The sequence below is a fragment of the Sus scrofa genome, chromosome 4, assembly GCF_000003025.6.
Source record: "Sus scrofa isolate TJ Tabasco breed Duroc chromosome 4, Sscrofa11.1, whole genome shotgun sequence".
Classification (NCBI taxonomy): Eukaryota; Metazoa; Chordata; class Mammalia; order Artiodactyla; family Suidae; genus Sus; species Sus scrofa.
Genome location: NC_010446.5, coordinates 117,715,544 through 117,732,736, shown reverse-complemented (window position 1 = coordinate 117,732,736; position 17,193 = coordinate 117,715,544). Strand labels below are relative to the sequence as shown.

At 40.9% G+C, this 17,193-nt stretch overlaps 1 protein-coding gene across 21 annotated transcripts in view; it reads left to right on the top strand.

The window, feature by feature from the left end:
- The window catches only part of CDC14A (cell division cycle 14A), a 168,720-nt gene that overhangs the window by 71,832 nt on the left and 79,695 nt on the right, over positions 1–17,193 (top strand). For 14 of the 21 annotated variants that reach the window (XR_002343573.1, XR_002343572.1, XM_021090134.1 and 11 more), the window contains 2 exons: positions 8,000–8,066; positions 11,775–11,837. Coding sequence is in view for 18 of the 21 variants with exons in the window: in XM_021090134.1 (XP_020945793.1) it covers positions 8,000–8,066; positions 11,775–11,837 (130 nt within the window). In the remaining 3 variants the exon portion in view is untranslated. The remainder of the gene's footprint in view (positions 1–7,999; positions 8,067–11,774; positions 11,838–17,193) is intronic. The other 7 variants (XM_021090137.1, XM_021090144.1, XM_021090145.1 and 4 more) reach the window with 1 other exon arrangement.

The window sequence follows — 17,193 nt, the reverse complement described above, 5'->3', positions numbered from 1 at the left end:
TGAAGACTGGAAGCCAGGGGTACTTTGGACAATTGTGTAAAGCATTTGGGGGCATTGTCTAATTCCCAGGGATCCATACAGATTAGTCTAGGGCTGAACTGTCTAGGACAGTAGCTACTACCTACATGCACTATTGAGCACTACTAGTCCAAACTGAAATAGACTATAAGACTATAAAATACACATTGGATTTTAAAAATTTAGTACAAAAAGTAAACTATCTTATTTATAATTATGTTGGTTACATGCTGAAATAATATTTTAGATAGGTTAAACAAAAATATATTTTAAAACTTACCATTTACTTCTTTTTACTTTAACATGGTCATGAAAAAATTAAAATTACATACGTGGCTCTTTTTTGTGGCTTGCATTACATTTCCATTGAAAAGCAGTGATCTAGATTACCTTATTGGCATCGTTTATGATTAGAGATTGTTTTACGTAATTTTTGCTTCGACATGTCCCAGCCACTGGAGTTGTTCAGGCCTGTGTTGAATGGTCTCCTGGTAATAGTCATTCATTCATTCATTCATTCAGCAGCTACAACATGGTCATGTGCCCAGTACTGTACTGGACTCTGGGCATACAATGTAAAAAACATTCTCCATCCTTAGGAAGCTCATGACTGGGAGTTTGCGCTGCTTGTGCCGATGGGTTTCAGTTCAGTGCTTGGAACGGGGCTTAGATGACCTTGGAGATCCTGTCTGTCCTTTTGCCCTGCAGAGCTTGCATACCTCCTAATTACTTGCTACCCGCAGAATTTACAGTGAATCGTAGAATCAAGAGGTGTGTAGATTATAGTCATTCTTTTATTTCTTAGTCCACTTACTAGAGCGCTCTTTTATTCTTTAGTGTAGTCTTCACACTGTAAACACAGTGACTCTGTTCTTCACTTTTTGTTTGTTTCAAACAACTTCGTTACCAGAAGTGCTTTCTTATTGTTTGGTGTAAATATGTCCTTTCATCTCTGGTTTCATCTCCTCATTGTTAACATTTACCAGGTTGCTTCATTCTGAGAGATTTCTTAGATTCGTAGGTTTCAAGCAGTGTTGGTTGGTAACTGGCTCTGTAAGTAAAGAGCATTTGCTGACTTCTGTGGTATAAATATTTCCACCAGTGCTGATCTGGGCTCTCAAAATTTATGAATATCTAACAGTTGACTCTTGAGAGCCTGTAGAAAGGTAGCTCTAGGACAGTAGTAGATCAAGCCTTTTCTTTTTGTGTCTATATTTATGGATGGTGATTCTAGTTTTCTTAAATTTAAATTTTCTTCTACTGCTTTTTTGCAAAATAAATGTAAAAATATAAAAATAAACAAAAATCTCAACTGCTTTATCTAGTAAAATATTCATACACTTAGTTTTTCATTCAATAAATAGTTATTGGCTGCCAGCAATTTTTTTATAATCACTTCAAAGAGCTTTATGACTCAGTTGAGTGTTATGCCAGCAGTCACATTTAGAAAGAATTGCTGGGATGGATAGAATTTAGATGGTCAAGCATGAGGTTCTGCTAAATTTGTATTTGGACGTCTCTAGACAGCGGGTGGCTGTAACGTTAGTCTTCTGTATTGGGGGTTAGAGACACACGATTTATTCTTTAGCAGAGATGAATGATTAGAAATCCTAGGTGTTTGGGTTATTACCTTATCTCCTGAATGAAGAGCAGCCTTGTGTTTACCTGTTTAAGAGGGTAATGCAATCCGTGGTAGAACTGTCCTGCCAGATAAGGGTTAGAGCTGTAGTTTTCCCAGGCAGCATAGGACGTGCGTTTTCCCTCAGTTGACATCTGTGGGATTTCAGTGGTCCTTTACGAGGGAGGTGGAAAAATACACGCCCTCTTATTCCACTCAGTAACTACTTGGCTCAATAAATATAAATGAATGCATGGATGAATGAGGAAGCAAACCAGGAGTTAAATAAACAATTGGGAACCATAACTGCAATAAAAACTGGGGGAGTATAAAACTTTGTAGCACATTACTGTGGTGATTTAAATCCTGTAAATTCTATAATGCCTCTCTAAAGTGTCTGGATTAAAAGAAAAGGGTGTTTAAAACCACTTGACAAAGGAAGAGAAAACTGCTTTGAATATCACTACTTTTAGCTTTATTCAATTAGTATTCTTTGGCAAAGAGAACAGAAGGACGTGATCTTAAAGGGACAGAAGGGATTCGGGGTTAATGCAAAGAAAGCTTTTCTTGCTAGTGAGCATTGAGGTGTTAGCTCTTGAGTTAACAAAAATGGCCATAGGCTATTATGGAACATTCTGTAGAACATTCTCTTGGAATGATCTCCCACGCTCCTTTACTTAATTTGAAGATTTATTTACACACATTTATTATCTCTTTCATGTTGGGCACTGCGTTAGGTACTAAGGAGACGGTATAGCGAGTAAGAACATGTATAGACCCCATCTTCTCTGAGACTACTAGAGAGAGAGGCAGAGGGCCCAGTAAGTACACCAGGACAGAAGGGCAAACTGTAGTTAAGTCCAATGATAAAATAAAGAAAAAAGCCAGGGTGAGGTTGGAGGCTTTTCCTCGAGACAAGTGATCTTTGAGCTGGGATCTGAAGGCTGAGTTGGTCACCTAGGCCATCAGAGGACATGTGACCAGGGAGCAGAGGTGCAGGCGGTCCCCGTGAGGAGCTTGGGGAGGGCACAGAGTGCCGGAGCGCGGAGTGAGGAGGGCGCCGGAGGGGCAAGGGGGGCCACCTGTCCCAGACCTTGTGTCCTCTTGGGATTTGAACCCTCCCTTGAGAGAGCAGTGGGGAGTCAGTGAAGGGTAACAACGGAAGAGTGACTGGGCCAGACCTGCCTTTCAAAGATATCACTCTGGCTGCAGTGAAGAAGACAGATTAGGAAGGCGAGGAGTGTATGTGGGGGGGGGGTTTGGAGTCTGCGCGAGAGGCACCCCGAGAGAGGCAGTGGACCTGGGGAGCAGCACGTGTGTTCAGATGTTCAGGAGGGGCATAGTGCACTGGGATAAGGGGAATGAGAGAGATGGAAGGGCTGCTGGGTTCTAGCTTGAGTGACTGTGCACGCTGCATCTTTAGGGAGGGCTGGAGGACCAGATCACTGTTGTTGGTCTGGGGTGGGGGCAGAGTCAAGAGATTCTTCTTAAATGAATTTGAGATGCCTTAAGGTCCCACATGGAAAGATCACGAACGTGGTTGGCTAGACTGCTTTGGAGTGTTAAGGAGTTTGTGCTGGAAAGATAAATTTGAGGGCCATTGCCAGATAGAAGGCAACTTACGTAAATGCGATTGTGTAGCGAGGTGGTTCCTCTTATCAGCAGCATTGATACCACCCGGAAACTAGTTAGAAATGCAGATCCCCAGGCCCTGTCCCAGACCTATTGAATCTCAACTCGGGTGGGGCCCAGCATTCTGCGTTTTAAGGAGCCACCTTGGGGTTGATGGTGAACACGGGAGTCTGAGGGAGCCTGGTCTCAGGAGAGAGTATGGAGTGTGAAAAATTTGAGTCTGGAGCTGAACCTTGAGGACACTGGGAGGTGAAGGATGACTTTGCAGAGGAGCTTGGGAAGGAGTTGTGTTCAGAGAGGTAGAAGCAAAATCCAGGAACAACGAAGAGACTATTCAAAGGTGGGAAGTACTTGTTCCTGACATAGTAAATAAAAAGATGCTTATAGAATGTTTCCTGGATTCAGAATCAGTGAATCCAGAGAGACAGAAAGTAGATGAGTGATTGCCAGGGGTGGCGGGGGTGGGGGGCAGGGGGGAGAGGAGGTGGAGAATGAGTTATTGTAAGGGGGTATAGAGTTTCTTTCTGGGGTGATAAAAATAGTTTGGCATTAGTGGTGTGAATTGTGACTATACTAAAAACCACAGCATTATGAATATATTAAAATTTACTGAACTGTACACATTAGAAAGGCTAAAATGGTATATTTTATCTGAGTTTTAAAAACGTCCCGTGGACTTAGCAAATATGAAGATCATTGGTGATCTTAGTGAGAAATGCTCACGGCAGAGAGTGGATACAGAGCAGAGGAGGTTAAGATGTAAAAGGAGAGAAAGCGGGGGCAGGAAGAGGAATACTGTTTTTAGAGAAGTCTTGTTTTAAAGAGGAGGCCAAAGAGAGAGTGAGTGGTGGTTGAAGTCAAGAAATTTTAGGATTTTTTTTTTTTTTTCATTTACAGATGATAGGAACCTGAAAATGTTTAAATTTTATTGGGAAGGATCAGAGAGAGCGAGGGAGGGAGGGGGAGATAGGGAGAGGAAGGAAACCGTCAGTTAGTTGAATCGTGATGTTATTTCAGGGTAAGAAAGGACTTTTGAGTTTAATCGAGCCTGGTGTGCTCCTAACCTCCACCTCCACTTCATAAAACACTGTAGGTGACAAATGTCCCTTGCAGGCCATCTTCCAATTCAATCTTGACCGTTTACGGGGCAAGTATCTTGCTCCTTCCCAGGACCAACCATTTTATTTTAGATGGTTCTAACGCCAACAGGGAAGATTTATTTATAAAATGCGAGATAATATTGCTCTCATAGGGTAAAATCTTTCATTTTCTTAAAGGTAATTTCAAACTTATTTTAGTCACTTCCTTCTTCTCACTTCCAGAAGAGTCCCGTGCCGCTGCTTCCCCAGGCTTTTGCAAATTATCTGGTTTTAACTGGTGATGCTCTGATTTTTCCACTGTCTCCTTAGTATTCATTTTTCTTGGTCTTCGAATTTGTTATGACTCATCTATCTGATTTCCAGCTTTCAGAATTTTCTTCCTGCTGTCTGCTCTCTTATTCTCCCTGACCTTGTTGGATTCCATTTTTATAAGCCTTTTGAAATTCTCTTTTTAGTGGGGTTTTGGTAGACCCATGGATTTATTCTGCCACATTTCTCTCTCTCTCTCTTTTAACCCCAAAGAATATGTAACATGTTTTTGTGTTCCTTCACTTGTGTTGTCACTCTCCTTTGACTATGGATGAGCCAGGTGCCACTAATAAGCCGTTTCTCCCTTGCCCAGTTATGGGGCCGGGTTTTGGGATCCTATTGCCTTCATGAGGATTAATTGTGTTAATGCATCTAGGAAGTTCCCTGGTGGCTCAGTGGGATAAAGATCTGGCATTGTCACTGGCTGTGGCTTGGGTTCCCTGGCCCTGGCGCCTCTGCATGCTATGGCTGTGGCCAAAAAAAATATGTTAATTCATCTAAATTACCCAGCCTAGTGAGTGTTTGAAAAAGGTGTGTCATTAGCTTTCACCAGTGCTGAGGATGTGACTTAATTTTATCGCAGCTTTTATTGTATTTCAATTCGTAAACTCTTGCCTGTCTTTCTAACCTGCCGTGACTGCTTTGTGCTCTAATTTTGTTGGAAGGCGTGTTAGCTCTCCCTCCACTCTCAGGTCTGCACATTTCTTCACAGGTCACCAGGGCTCTCTTTTCAGCCCTTGGTAGCAGCTGTAGCTGGGCTGGGGTAAGAGCTATCGTGATAATCTCATCATGCTTTGCAGATAATGAGAGACTGGATCTGGAGCTTTTCTTTCTTCCTCCCTCCCTTCCTTCCTTTTCTTTCTTTCTTTCTTTCTTTTTTTTTTTTAGGGCCACACTCACAGCATGTGGAGGTTCCCAGGCTAGGGGTCTAATCGGAGCTACAGCAGCCGGCCTACACCACAGCCTCAAGCAACGCCAGATCCGAGCCACATCTGTGACCTGCACCACAGCTCACGGCAACGCTCAATCCTTAACCCACTGAGCAAAGCCAGGGATCAAACCTGCATTCTCATGGGTTCATTTCCATGGGTTGGGTTCATTTCCGCTGAGCCACAACGGGAACTTGGAGCTTTTCTAATAACATATTCGTGAATTTGTCTAGCTGAGTTTGGGTGGAAAGAAATACTTGCAGAAATAAGGGGTTTCTTCAGTTCTTAAAATTTCTTTTACTCTTTTTAAATACAGGGAATAAATTTTCCTTTTCTTTACCAAAGCAGTAGTTTTTAATCTAGGGTTTGTGGAGAGAATTCAGAGAATGAGTGAATTCGGATGACAAAAAAAGCACATATCTTTACTTTTACTAACCTTATAACTTATAAAATTACATTCAATAATAAATGTTGGAAATAAATTATATTAGTATTAACAATATAAATGACTTTTTCACAACAGAAATTATAGAATTTTTATATTCTGTTACAGTTATTATATATATCTTAAGATATTTATTTTTATTCCTTCTTTAAAATTATAATCATTATCAGACCTGCTACTAGATCTTGTTACTTATTATTAATAAAGTATGATATTATACATTTGCTTTTTATATTTTGATAGCTTTACATTTAATCGCATTAGTCTTCTGTTATTTCTGTGTATTTTATTCTATCCATTTGAAACATTGTTCTGAGAAGAGGGGTTCACAGGCTTCATCAGAATACACACGAAGGATTCTGAACCCTTTTCCCCAAAAGACATGTTGCTACAAAAGAATGTGTGGTTATTTATATAAACTAGTATATTGTCTTAGATCCCCAGATACTCATTTCTCTGGTTTAGTCCATTAAAATTTGCTTCTTAATATATGGTTCTTGTCTTTACAAGATATTTGAAAAGGGAGCTATATTTGTTTTTCACTGACCCATGAATTAATATGACATTAAAAAAAGAACTCTTAAAAATCAGGCTTAAATATCTAGAATAACCTTTCCTTAACATAGTTTAACTGAAGTTTCATGTCTTAAACCTTTCTGTTAAACTGCTTTGCTAGACTGCTTCTTTTAAATTAGGTTATTTAGCAGGATGCTGAAACTCAGTGATGTTGATGTTACCTTTCAGTTCATGGCTTAGCAGCCCTAGGTTCAAGTTACCTTGGATGACTGTGATATAAGACTCAGTTTTATGTTAGTTGTGTGTTGAAGCCCTAAGGGTCATTTTTTTCCCCTTGGAGCATCTTCTGCACCACCCTCACCCCTCCTTCACCCCACACGCCCTTGGACCAACTTTGTGTGGTGCATTTGACTGTGATTGGCAGGTGCCTTGACAGCTCTGTTCCTTCAGGTCAGCAGTGGGGGCTGGGCAGAGCGACTGAGAACCTTGAGGTCAAGTTTCTTGCCTTGGACACCTTGGAACATTGCTGGTGTTAAAGCATCAGTGCCAGTTCTTGCTAACTGACCTGAACTTGATACTTGAGTTTTATGTTGCCGAATGCAGGCCTGCTAAGTTGCTCCAAAAAACTTAAATAAAGGATGAAGCCTCAATTTTCGGTGCAATAGGTCTCCACTCCTTTTGATAGAACACTTCGTGGTGCATTAGAAGCTCTCCTGGATCCCAAGAGGAGATTTTTTGGAAATATGACTGCATTTTCCACAGTGGGTTTTTTTGGTAGGTGGGGGTGGGGGGAGCAGAAGTGGTGGCATTTAATCCATAAAAATAACTGCCAGAATCTGTTAATCTGCATACATTGCCCCCCTTAAATTTTTATGCTATGTTTGCCATAATCCTGAAGGTGGTTCCTGATTCTGAGTACTTCTCATGGTGATGAATGAGAAGTACTTAATGAAACATTCCAGTTCACTGTTAATAATAAGAATAGTCATAATATTTATGATGCACTTCCTTTGTGCTAGGCACTATATGAAGGACTTTATATTTTTTCAATGTAATCTGACAACAGCCCTATGAATAGTAGCTACTGTTCATAACTTCATTTCGCAGATGAGGCAACCAAGACTCCTGGAGGTGAGATAACTTGCTCAAGGTCCCAGCCAGAATGTGACAGAGTTGATATTTGAAGGCAGCCTGACTCCAGAGCTCAGACTCTTAAATCTGCTTTCTTCTTAACTCAGCCTGTTGAATTAAAGCAGTTTCAGAAGTGCTTCAGTTCAGCTATGGGAGTAGTTAACTGGTGGGATCTGATGTCTAAGTCACCCATGTTGACAGCTGTGAAGCCAAACGAGCATGTCTCCAACTGACTTTGATATTTTATTACTTGAGTATTCTAAGTGTGTATTTTTAATGTTAAGTTTTTTTGTGTTCATAGGGATGCTTCCTTTGGAAATTGCACTTACAATCTCACCATCCTCGACTGTTTGCAGGGAATCAGAAAGGTAATAACCATCTCCTTGCTGTCGTTGACACAGTAGTTTAAAAAATAGGAGAAAGGGGAGTTCCCGTCGTGGCGCAGTGGTTAACTAATCCGACTAGGAACCATGAGGTTGCGGGTTCGGTCCCTGCCCTTGCTCAGTGGGTTAAGGATCCGGCGTTGCTGTGAGCTGTGGTGTAGGTTGCAGACGCAGCTCGGATCCTGCATTGCTGTGGCTCTGGCGTAGGCTGGTGGCTGCAGCTCCGATTCGACCCCTCGCCTGGGAACCTCCATATGCCGCGGGAGCAGCCCAAAGAAATAGCAAAAAGACAAAAAGACAAAAAAAAAAAAAAAAAAAAAAATAGGAGAAAGGAATAATGTCGACACCCTTGTTTATTGTTGGACAGAAGAGAGGGGCGGCTCTGAGCAGCTTTCTCTCCTTGCACAGCGATTGCTCTGTAAAATGCAGGCCACAGGGCAGATTGGGGAGATGTTTAGGGGGTAGCTCTTCTTATAGAAGCAGATGGGGGTCTCCCTTTCTTACCTAAACTATTTGTGTTATCACTTTCCTGTGCTCAGCTGCATGATGGAGCTTGATCTTGGTGTGGGAGAGACAGGAAGTGATCTCACCCACGGCTCTCCTCTGTGTCAGTGTGGAGACCATTTCCACGTTGTTTTTCTAGTTGGGTAGTATTGCATGCCCATGAAGTAGTAAGGAGGCCAGATAGTAGTATCTCATCTCTGCAAATGAGGAAGCAAGCCCAGAGAGGTTCAGTCACTCTCAGGATCATACACAGAGCCTTATTAGGAGGGCTCATTCTAACTCAGATTTGCATATCAATCTAATATGAGTTCTTTCTAATATCCGGTTGGGATCTGTCATGAATCAATGGTTGTCAAAGTGTGGAGAGTTGTGAGATGCAAAGTCTCAGACCATAAACCATAAACCACAAACCGTAAACCAGAACCATAAACTCTGGGAGTGGGGACCTGCAGTCTGTGTTTGAACACTCCCTCTGGATGATTTGACACCCTCTAAGGTATGGAGCCATGGTTATTTTGTTACTCAAGTATGTCATGGAGAAGTTAATCTAAAAGAGTGTTGAGAACTTTGGAACATGTTTTAGCACCACGGATTTACTAGAAGTCACGCCTGCTCTTCTGTGAATTCTGTTGAAGGTTCAAAGTACATCATTCCGTCTAGCACACAGAGCCATGCCTTTCAGGCAGGAGGTATGGGTTTCATAATCAGTGGCAAGGGTCATCGCGGACTATAAATATAAATATAGTATCGGTAGTGAGTCATGTTCTAGTTTCTCTTCTCTGATGTGCTACAACACTGATTTTTCTCTGTGTTGAGAAAATTGGTATGGTAAATACGGGATTTGCTTTCTGTATCTATGTTTTTGACTTTGATATTTTATCAAAAATGAACTTAAACCCTGTAAAACTTTACAATAGTTTTCAAATGTTTTCCTTTTCAGTTAAAAACTATCAAGATAGGCCAGCCCATCCTATGTATGTCATATCACCAACACACACCTCCAGTTAACACCAGTTAAGAACTCCTAGGGAAATGGTGGTAGTGTTTAAAAACTATGCCTGAGGGGGAGAAAGGTAATTTATTTATTGTTACTATTATTATTTTGCCTGTCCTGCCATCAGATACAGGCTGTTTCTTTTGTAACGCTGATGGAATTCAAAAAGCGTTCACACTGAAACATTCCTGCCTGTTGTTAGAGTAACTGGTAACTTGATATTTATGATATTTATGACTTTTTCATTAAGCAGGTCTTCTGTAAATTCCTTTCTTTCTCTCTTTCTTTCTTTCTCTCTCTCTTTCCTTCCCTCCTTCCTTCCTTCCTCCCTCCCTCCCTCCCTCTCTCTCTCTCTCTTTCTCTCTTTCTTTCTTTCTTTCGAGTTAAGTTTTGTTGGGGGTGAAATTAGGACCTAAGCCAGGGAGACAGCATCTCAGAAAGCCCTGAGAAACCGTTCCCTAAATTTCTTGTTTCATTGAATGTTGGGGTTTATTTTTCCCAAATGTAGATGGGATTTTAGAGAATCTGAGGGACTGTTTAAGCACCTGAGACCCATTGCCTCTTTGTACACTCACGGCAGCGTGTGCTGGGCTATTTCTGGGCAATGAGAACTGTATAGCCTAAGAGGGTAGACAGAATGTGGCCACATTTTTGCCTTTCTAGGAAGAGTATCTTTCTGATTTTGATGTATTGGCATCATTATAAGCAAAGGTTATATATATGTGAACTTCACACAGAGGCATACACAAACACAAACACACACTTTAAAGAAAGAGGAAAGAAAGTGGTAGTTTAGGGCATATTTTCTTACTGTTTTCTCTGGAATGGTACCTATGGATGAAGTAAGTTGCCTTGTTTAAAGGTGAAATAATTTAAATGGTTTGTCCTGCTTATCCTGTAGAGGTTATCTAAACTAGTGTTGTCAGAATTTACATTTATGAGAATCACCTAGGAAGGAATTTTAAAAATGATGATCCCATTGCCAAAGAATCTGATTTCATGGTTCTGCAATGGGGCCTAAGGATCTGTATTTTAAATATAAATTACCTTAAGTCCAGCTGGTTCATGTTCTACGTTTTGCAAAACATTGGTCTCTAAGGTATTTTCAAAGATAGATGTACTAAACTTGGCTTAATGGTTTTTTCAATTTTTAATGACTTAATCTTTAACTTTTAAAAGTGACTATGGTTTTGTATTCTAATGTAATCTGTATAGCTTCATGACATTAAAAAAAAAAAAAAAGACTTCAAAATATTATGTCTGGGTAAGCCAGATAGTTTTTAAAAGTTCTAAGTCATTAGTTACAAAAAGGAGTATGAAATATTTCTTCATATTGTTAAAAAGATCAGTTCTTCCTTCTAAATTGTAACAATAGTCAAGTATATTTTTACTCTGTCAGAAGGTATTACCATGAAACAAATTCTCTCAATATAGAGTTTTAGGAACAAATAGGGCCTATTAGGTAAAAAGGCCCTTATTACTAAATATCTCACTAATGATAAAAGGAAAATAAAACCTGAGAATAACTTATTTTTCTTCTCTCTGAAAATTTAATTACTATTATATATTCTGGAATATTTAGGTATGAAATAATTGCATAGTTCCCGATAGGCTTTTTTTCTTTTTCCTTTTTCACCTGCACCTGTGGCATATGGAAATTACAGGGCCAGAGACCGAATCTAAGCCTCATCTGCAACCTGTGCCACAGCTGCGTCAATGCTGGATCCTTAACCCACTGCGCTGGGCTAGGGATCGAACTGGCAACACCACAGAAGCAAGCTGGATCATTAACCCACTGCGCCACACTCCCTAATAGGTTTTTAGCTATGCATTTGCTCGTATGTTGCATTTTATATACATAAATAATTTTACATACAATTAACTATACATTTGCTAGTATGTTCCACTTTATATACATAAATAATTTTACATATAAAACTAGTGTATGTTAGAACACAAGAGGCGTATTTTATGGGACATGTCTTCATAATTTGTTAAGTATTTAGTTCCACTTATAAGACAATCTCAAAGCAAAATTACAGATGTTAGATTATTTCTAGATATGCAATACAAGTCAAAGGTTTCAAGCTTTCTCTTTCAGGTCAGGAAGGATCATTTGTGAGCAGGAATTCCAGGAATGGCTAGAAGTCTTTATCAATTTCACATGGAAAAACTAATTCAAATTCTGCTTTTAGGGATTACAACATGGATTTTTTGACTTTGAGACATTTGATGTGGATGAATATGAACATTATGAGGTTTGTATATTTTAATTTTTTGTAAGATATAACTTCATGTTGATTACATGGTTCTTTTTTTTTCCCTAGCACTTCAGGGATTGCAAATTGATTGGCTCCTAAATAAAAGCATTCTGCAGTTTTCTTTAGTTGTCAGTTCCATCCTTTCACCTTTGGTTATTGCATTTGAACCAGGAGTTATCAAAATTTTAGTTCAGGAAAATGCCATATCTCTATATTTTTTCATTAAACCTTGATTGACAATAACTTTGAACCTTTCATTTATAAGAAAAAATAATTTAAGCTATAGTTTGGTAGTAAAATTGTTACTTTTATTTTAAAATTTAGGCTTTGGTTAAAACAAATCAAGGTTTGTGCCTTGTAATGTTTTTGACTGCATACATTTTATTTTTGAAATAAGGCTGAATTTACTCAGTTCTGAGAGTTGGCTCAGTTTTTTTTTCCATGGCACCATTACAAAGCTTTTGAATAACGTCTTGTCTGCTCAGTGAGGCAGTGTAGGTGAAGGCGCTTCAGGCTACACTGTGCTGTAAGGAGCCACTGTGGTAGCGCGCTTCCTGAGTCATAGAGGGGTCTAGAAGTAGTTAACTTTTCCTGCAGGGTGAGCCATCCGTTGACTCCGCGTAGGCTGACCCTTCTGTGCAAGGGGGCTGTCTGTCAGGGGTCTCAGAGCAGCTGTAAGGTTATCGCTCTGCTTAGCTAGACAAGGGTAGCCCACATTCAGGCTGTGTCTATTTGGATACCCTGCTTACAGGTTAGCCTTACTTAACACATCTGAGAAGAAACTAAACATCTCCCATCACCTTCCCACTGTTCACCAGACCAACACTAGAAACATCCTTTTTCCCTCCCTAATTGAGTGAGTATTTGAGTTCTTGTTGCTAGGGCGTGTTTCATCTTTCTCTTCCTTTCTATTCTCACTTCCTTCCCCCAGGCTCCTGTCTTTCGTCCTCTCGGGGGCTGCTATATCCGCTCTCTAACGAGCCCTGGCCCTTCTCCTCTTGGTCTTTCACACATTTGACTGAGGGTCTCAACACAGAGCCCTCGTCTGGTCTGGTCTTGGCCCCTGCCTGGCTGCCGCTCCCATGACCTGGCCGAAATGAGGGGCAACGCCTCTGCCCTGGCATCCTTAGCTTCAGAAGAGCGCCCAACCACCTTGCCAGCCTCCTGTTTCTCCACTGTAGGCACTCTGTGTGCCAGCCCTGCTGAGCTGCTTGTTCACCGTTGTTTGAATGTCTCTTGCCCTGGCTGAGTCCTTTCTCCCAGAGGCCCGTCTTCTTTAGCATTTTCCTCCTCTCGTGTGTGTAAAATCCTGCAGAGATCAGATCTCACTCTCCCCCTCATTTTCACATTCATGTTTTCCATTTTCCTTACATCATGGCTATTTGCGTACGAGCTTTATTTTCCTTCTTAGATTGTAAATTCCTTGTGGGTGGGACGTGACTAAAAGGAAAATATGTACTGCGTTCTTGGATAGAAAGATTTAACGTCATAAAGCTGCCGCTTCTCCCCAAATTAATGCATTTAGTTCAATTTATTAAAAATCTCCAAAGAATTTCTTCTTCTTTTGAAACTATAAAACCATTGTTACGGTGACATTTTTAGCAGTGACAAAAGAAGAAAATTTCCACCCCCCCATCCCAAAGAATGGGAAACAAGAAGACTGTGTACTTTTAAGGGGAAAGGTTGAATAAATCATCTGTGGTACAGATCCATTGTGGAATGCTGTGTAGTCGTGTAAAAAATTAATTCAGAGTTCCCATTGTGGCACAGTGGAAACGAATCCTACTAGGAACCATGAGGTTGCCGGTGTGATCCATGGCCTCGCTCAGTGGGTTAAGGATCTGGTGTAGCCGGAAGCTGTGGTGTAGGTTGCAGACGCATTTCGGATCTGGTGTTGCTGTGGCTCTAGCGTAGGCCGACAGCTACAGCTCTGACTGGACCCCTATCCTGGGACCCTCCATAGGCTGCAAGTGCAGGCCTAAAAAGACAACAACAACAACAAAATTAATTTGAGCTATACTACTTGTCTTGGAATGATTTCTTTTTATTTTATTTAAAAAATTTTTATGACCACACCCACAGCATGTGGAAGTTCCTGGGCCAGGGATCAAACACCGCAGCTGTAGTACCGCCTAATCCTTAACACACTACACTGGTCCAGGGGTCGAACCTGAAGCTGTAGCGCAGTAACCCACTGTGCCTCAGCTGGAACTCCTGATTTCTATTACATATTAATGAGAAGTGAGTTGACATATTAATGAAAAGTTTAATTCCCCCCTTTTAAAACAAATAATAACAAGATCCTTCTCTGCCGTGTACTTGTATATGTAAGAGCAAAAGTAATTTCCTGTGAAGCTAACGAAGCTTAAATTTAGAGGACCCCCCCACACTTGCATGAGCACTTTTTTGGTGTTGATAATTTTGCATTATTTTCTTAAAATGGGCCTCCACATTAGATAAGTTTCAGACCCACCCAAAACCCAAATCTCTGTCCCATGTTGATGAAGCTGGAGAAAAATATATGGCAAAACACTAAGGCCATTTCAATTAAAGGAGAGATTGGGGTGGAGTTCAGAGAGGGAGAGAAAGCATATAACACAATAAAGAGAGAAAACTCATCGATGTTTTACTTATTCCTTTGTCCTTTAAAAAATGTTAATGGTGATATTGAGAGTTAGTTGAAAAAGCTATTGAAAAACTTGAAACATAGTATAGTTTCATTTTTGCTAACCAATCATCCAGCTAACCAACCAACCAACCAAAAATCTGCTAAGAATGTGGTCACACCTTAACCTGAATAAGCAACAGCAACAACAACGAGAAGCCAGGTAATAGGAGGAGAGGAAGCAGTTGGTGGACATTTGAAAAGTTTTCTGTCAAATAACTTCCTTTTTGAGAATGATATATCCATTCTATCATGAAGGCTATAAAATAGAAAATCACCAATAGAAGTGTGATCAGCAGGTGGTAGGCATTTCATAAATGCTGTTTAAGTAATGGATGGTTAAAGACACTCGCTTCCTGACAATCTGTGGGCCCAATCACTTCTTGTCATAACTTCTCCCACTCTTTGCTCTGCTTTAGTGAGTCTGGACATTGGGTAGACCTGTGGAATAGCTGAATTCATATGCTTCATTCACTCCAACAAAATCAGCATTCCAACAAGTTTGTAGTTTTCAAAGTAGAAGCGAATTATGAGAATGTGTCTTGGATGGCAAGGGGTACTCAAGTTAAAGCTTTTCACAGGCACTTCTTGACTGAATTTAACATATAATATGACTGAAGAAAAAGCCTAAATTAATGATGCTGCATCTCTAAGTGAGACTAAAAGAGTCTTAAGATAAGAATGCTGCTTATAGGAGTTCCCATTGTGGCACAGTGGAAGCAAATCCTACTAGTATCTGTGAGGATGCCGACTTGATCCCTGGCTTTTCTCACTGGGTTGGGGATCCGGTGTTGTTGTGAGCCGTGGTGTAGGTCACAGATGTGGCTTGGAGCCCATGTTGCTGTAGCTGTGACGTGGGCTGGCAGCTGCAGTCTGATTTGATCTCTAGCCTGGGAACGTCCATATGCTGCAGGTATGGCCCTAAAAAAGGAATAAAAACAAAAAACAAAAAACAAACAAAAAAAAACAAAAAACAGGCTTCTCACAAGATATTGCAGGCTCTTGCTTTATGTTCATATGACTTACAAGTAGTCTATAGTATTAATTATTGAAAAGCAGAAGTATCTTCTAAAATATAGCCTGTCAGGTCCTCTGCCAAGCTGTTGTGGAACTGTACACCCTTCACATTTGCACTGGTCAATTAGATAGAACTCTGGGAGCTGTGCTGTTACGGGTCCAGGAAAGTACCTGCAAGGTGGTCCAAAATCTTCTGCGAGGTATCAGTTTTTCCAACAGATTTCTTCAGGTCTTCTCAAAGAGCTTGAGAACTAAGAGCTGTCACTTTGAAATCTAACCACACATCAGTTCATTTGAAAAATGAAAACAAACCTTTTGCCCTAGGGAAAAACAGTGAAGATGAAAGAGCTTGTGTGTTCAAATTATGTCCTTGTAGATATAAGAGGAACTGCCTCCTCTCGAGTAGTGAAGTTTAGTGGTTATTGCTACCGTAGGACAATATTCCGCTTGTAAGACCCATGTACAGTCTGCCTTGGGTCAACTTCTGTTCTTTTTAGGGGAACTATCCTTACCACGTAAGATCGCGTGTAAACACCACTGATCCTTAAAGATGCTACTCTTAAGCAGTCATTAGTCATCAGAGAAGGTGAAGTTGTGTCTTTAGCTCCTTATTTTGGTTGTCTCCTAAACAAAACAAGGCGTTCCACTGTGTACCAGAAGGTCTGCCATATGCGATAATGTCCTGGTGTGGGCCATACAGAGCTGGCCTCCCAGGGCAGGACCGACCCCTAGTTGGGAGGAGGGCAGAGGGAGAGATGCAAGGAAACAGAGCTTTTGGGGATGACTCATCAGTGTGGCTCACGTTGATCTCCCCACCCAGACCTCGGCCCATGCAGTTTTAAGGACCTGCCTGCAGTACCCTTTCGGGGATCAGCTGGAGCTGAAAGTTCATGTAAAACCTACTTCAAAAGCTAATCAATTACTCCGACTTCTTTCTTTGAGCTATTTCCTCCTATCTGCCCTTTTTTTTTTTTTTCTCCATAAATCATTCCTTTATTTTGAGAAAAAAAATGCTTTCTGTGAAATAATCTTGTCAGTATGAGGCTATTTCCTGGAATATGAAGTTATTAGTGACTTGACCCCGTGCTTTTACACGCTGGCAAACCTGGGCCACTTCGTCACCAGGGGTTCCTGGATGGAAGTGGTTAGAGGTGGGCTTGGCTTCTGCAGGTCTGAGGACAGACAAACTGGTTCCTGCCTATTTGAGAGAGGGGTCACAGCAGAGGGCTTCCTTTTGTTTCTCTTGCCATGACACACGTGGAAAATGTGCTAATATTTGATCAGCACCCTGTGATCATAACTCACGGCCTTTGGCCACTGGCCCGGGGACTCTGGCTGACTGGTCCCCGCCCAGGCAGCTCTGTTCTGCTACACTAATTGGGAAGCTTGGTTCTACAGGAATAACAGTGCATAGGTCAACTTTTGTAATATGGAACCAAGAAGCTGCACCACACTCGGGCCTCAATTTGGTAACTTTTCAGTTAATTTATTGACCATACATTTATTGAGTAGTTCTTGTCTGCTTGGTATATTTGCTCAGCCAATATATTTGTTTTCAGATGGCTTCGTGTGATTTCATCTCTTCCTGTGTGGGATTAGAAGCTGTGTTCTTCCATCTGCTGTTGTAGATTCCCCATGTTCTTGTGCCTCATTCTATAGAAGTTATCATGT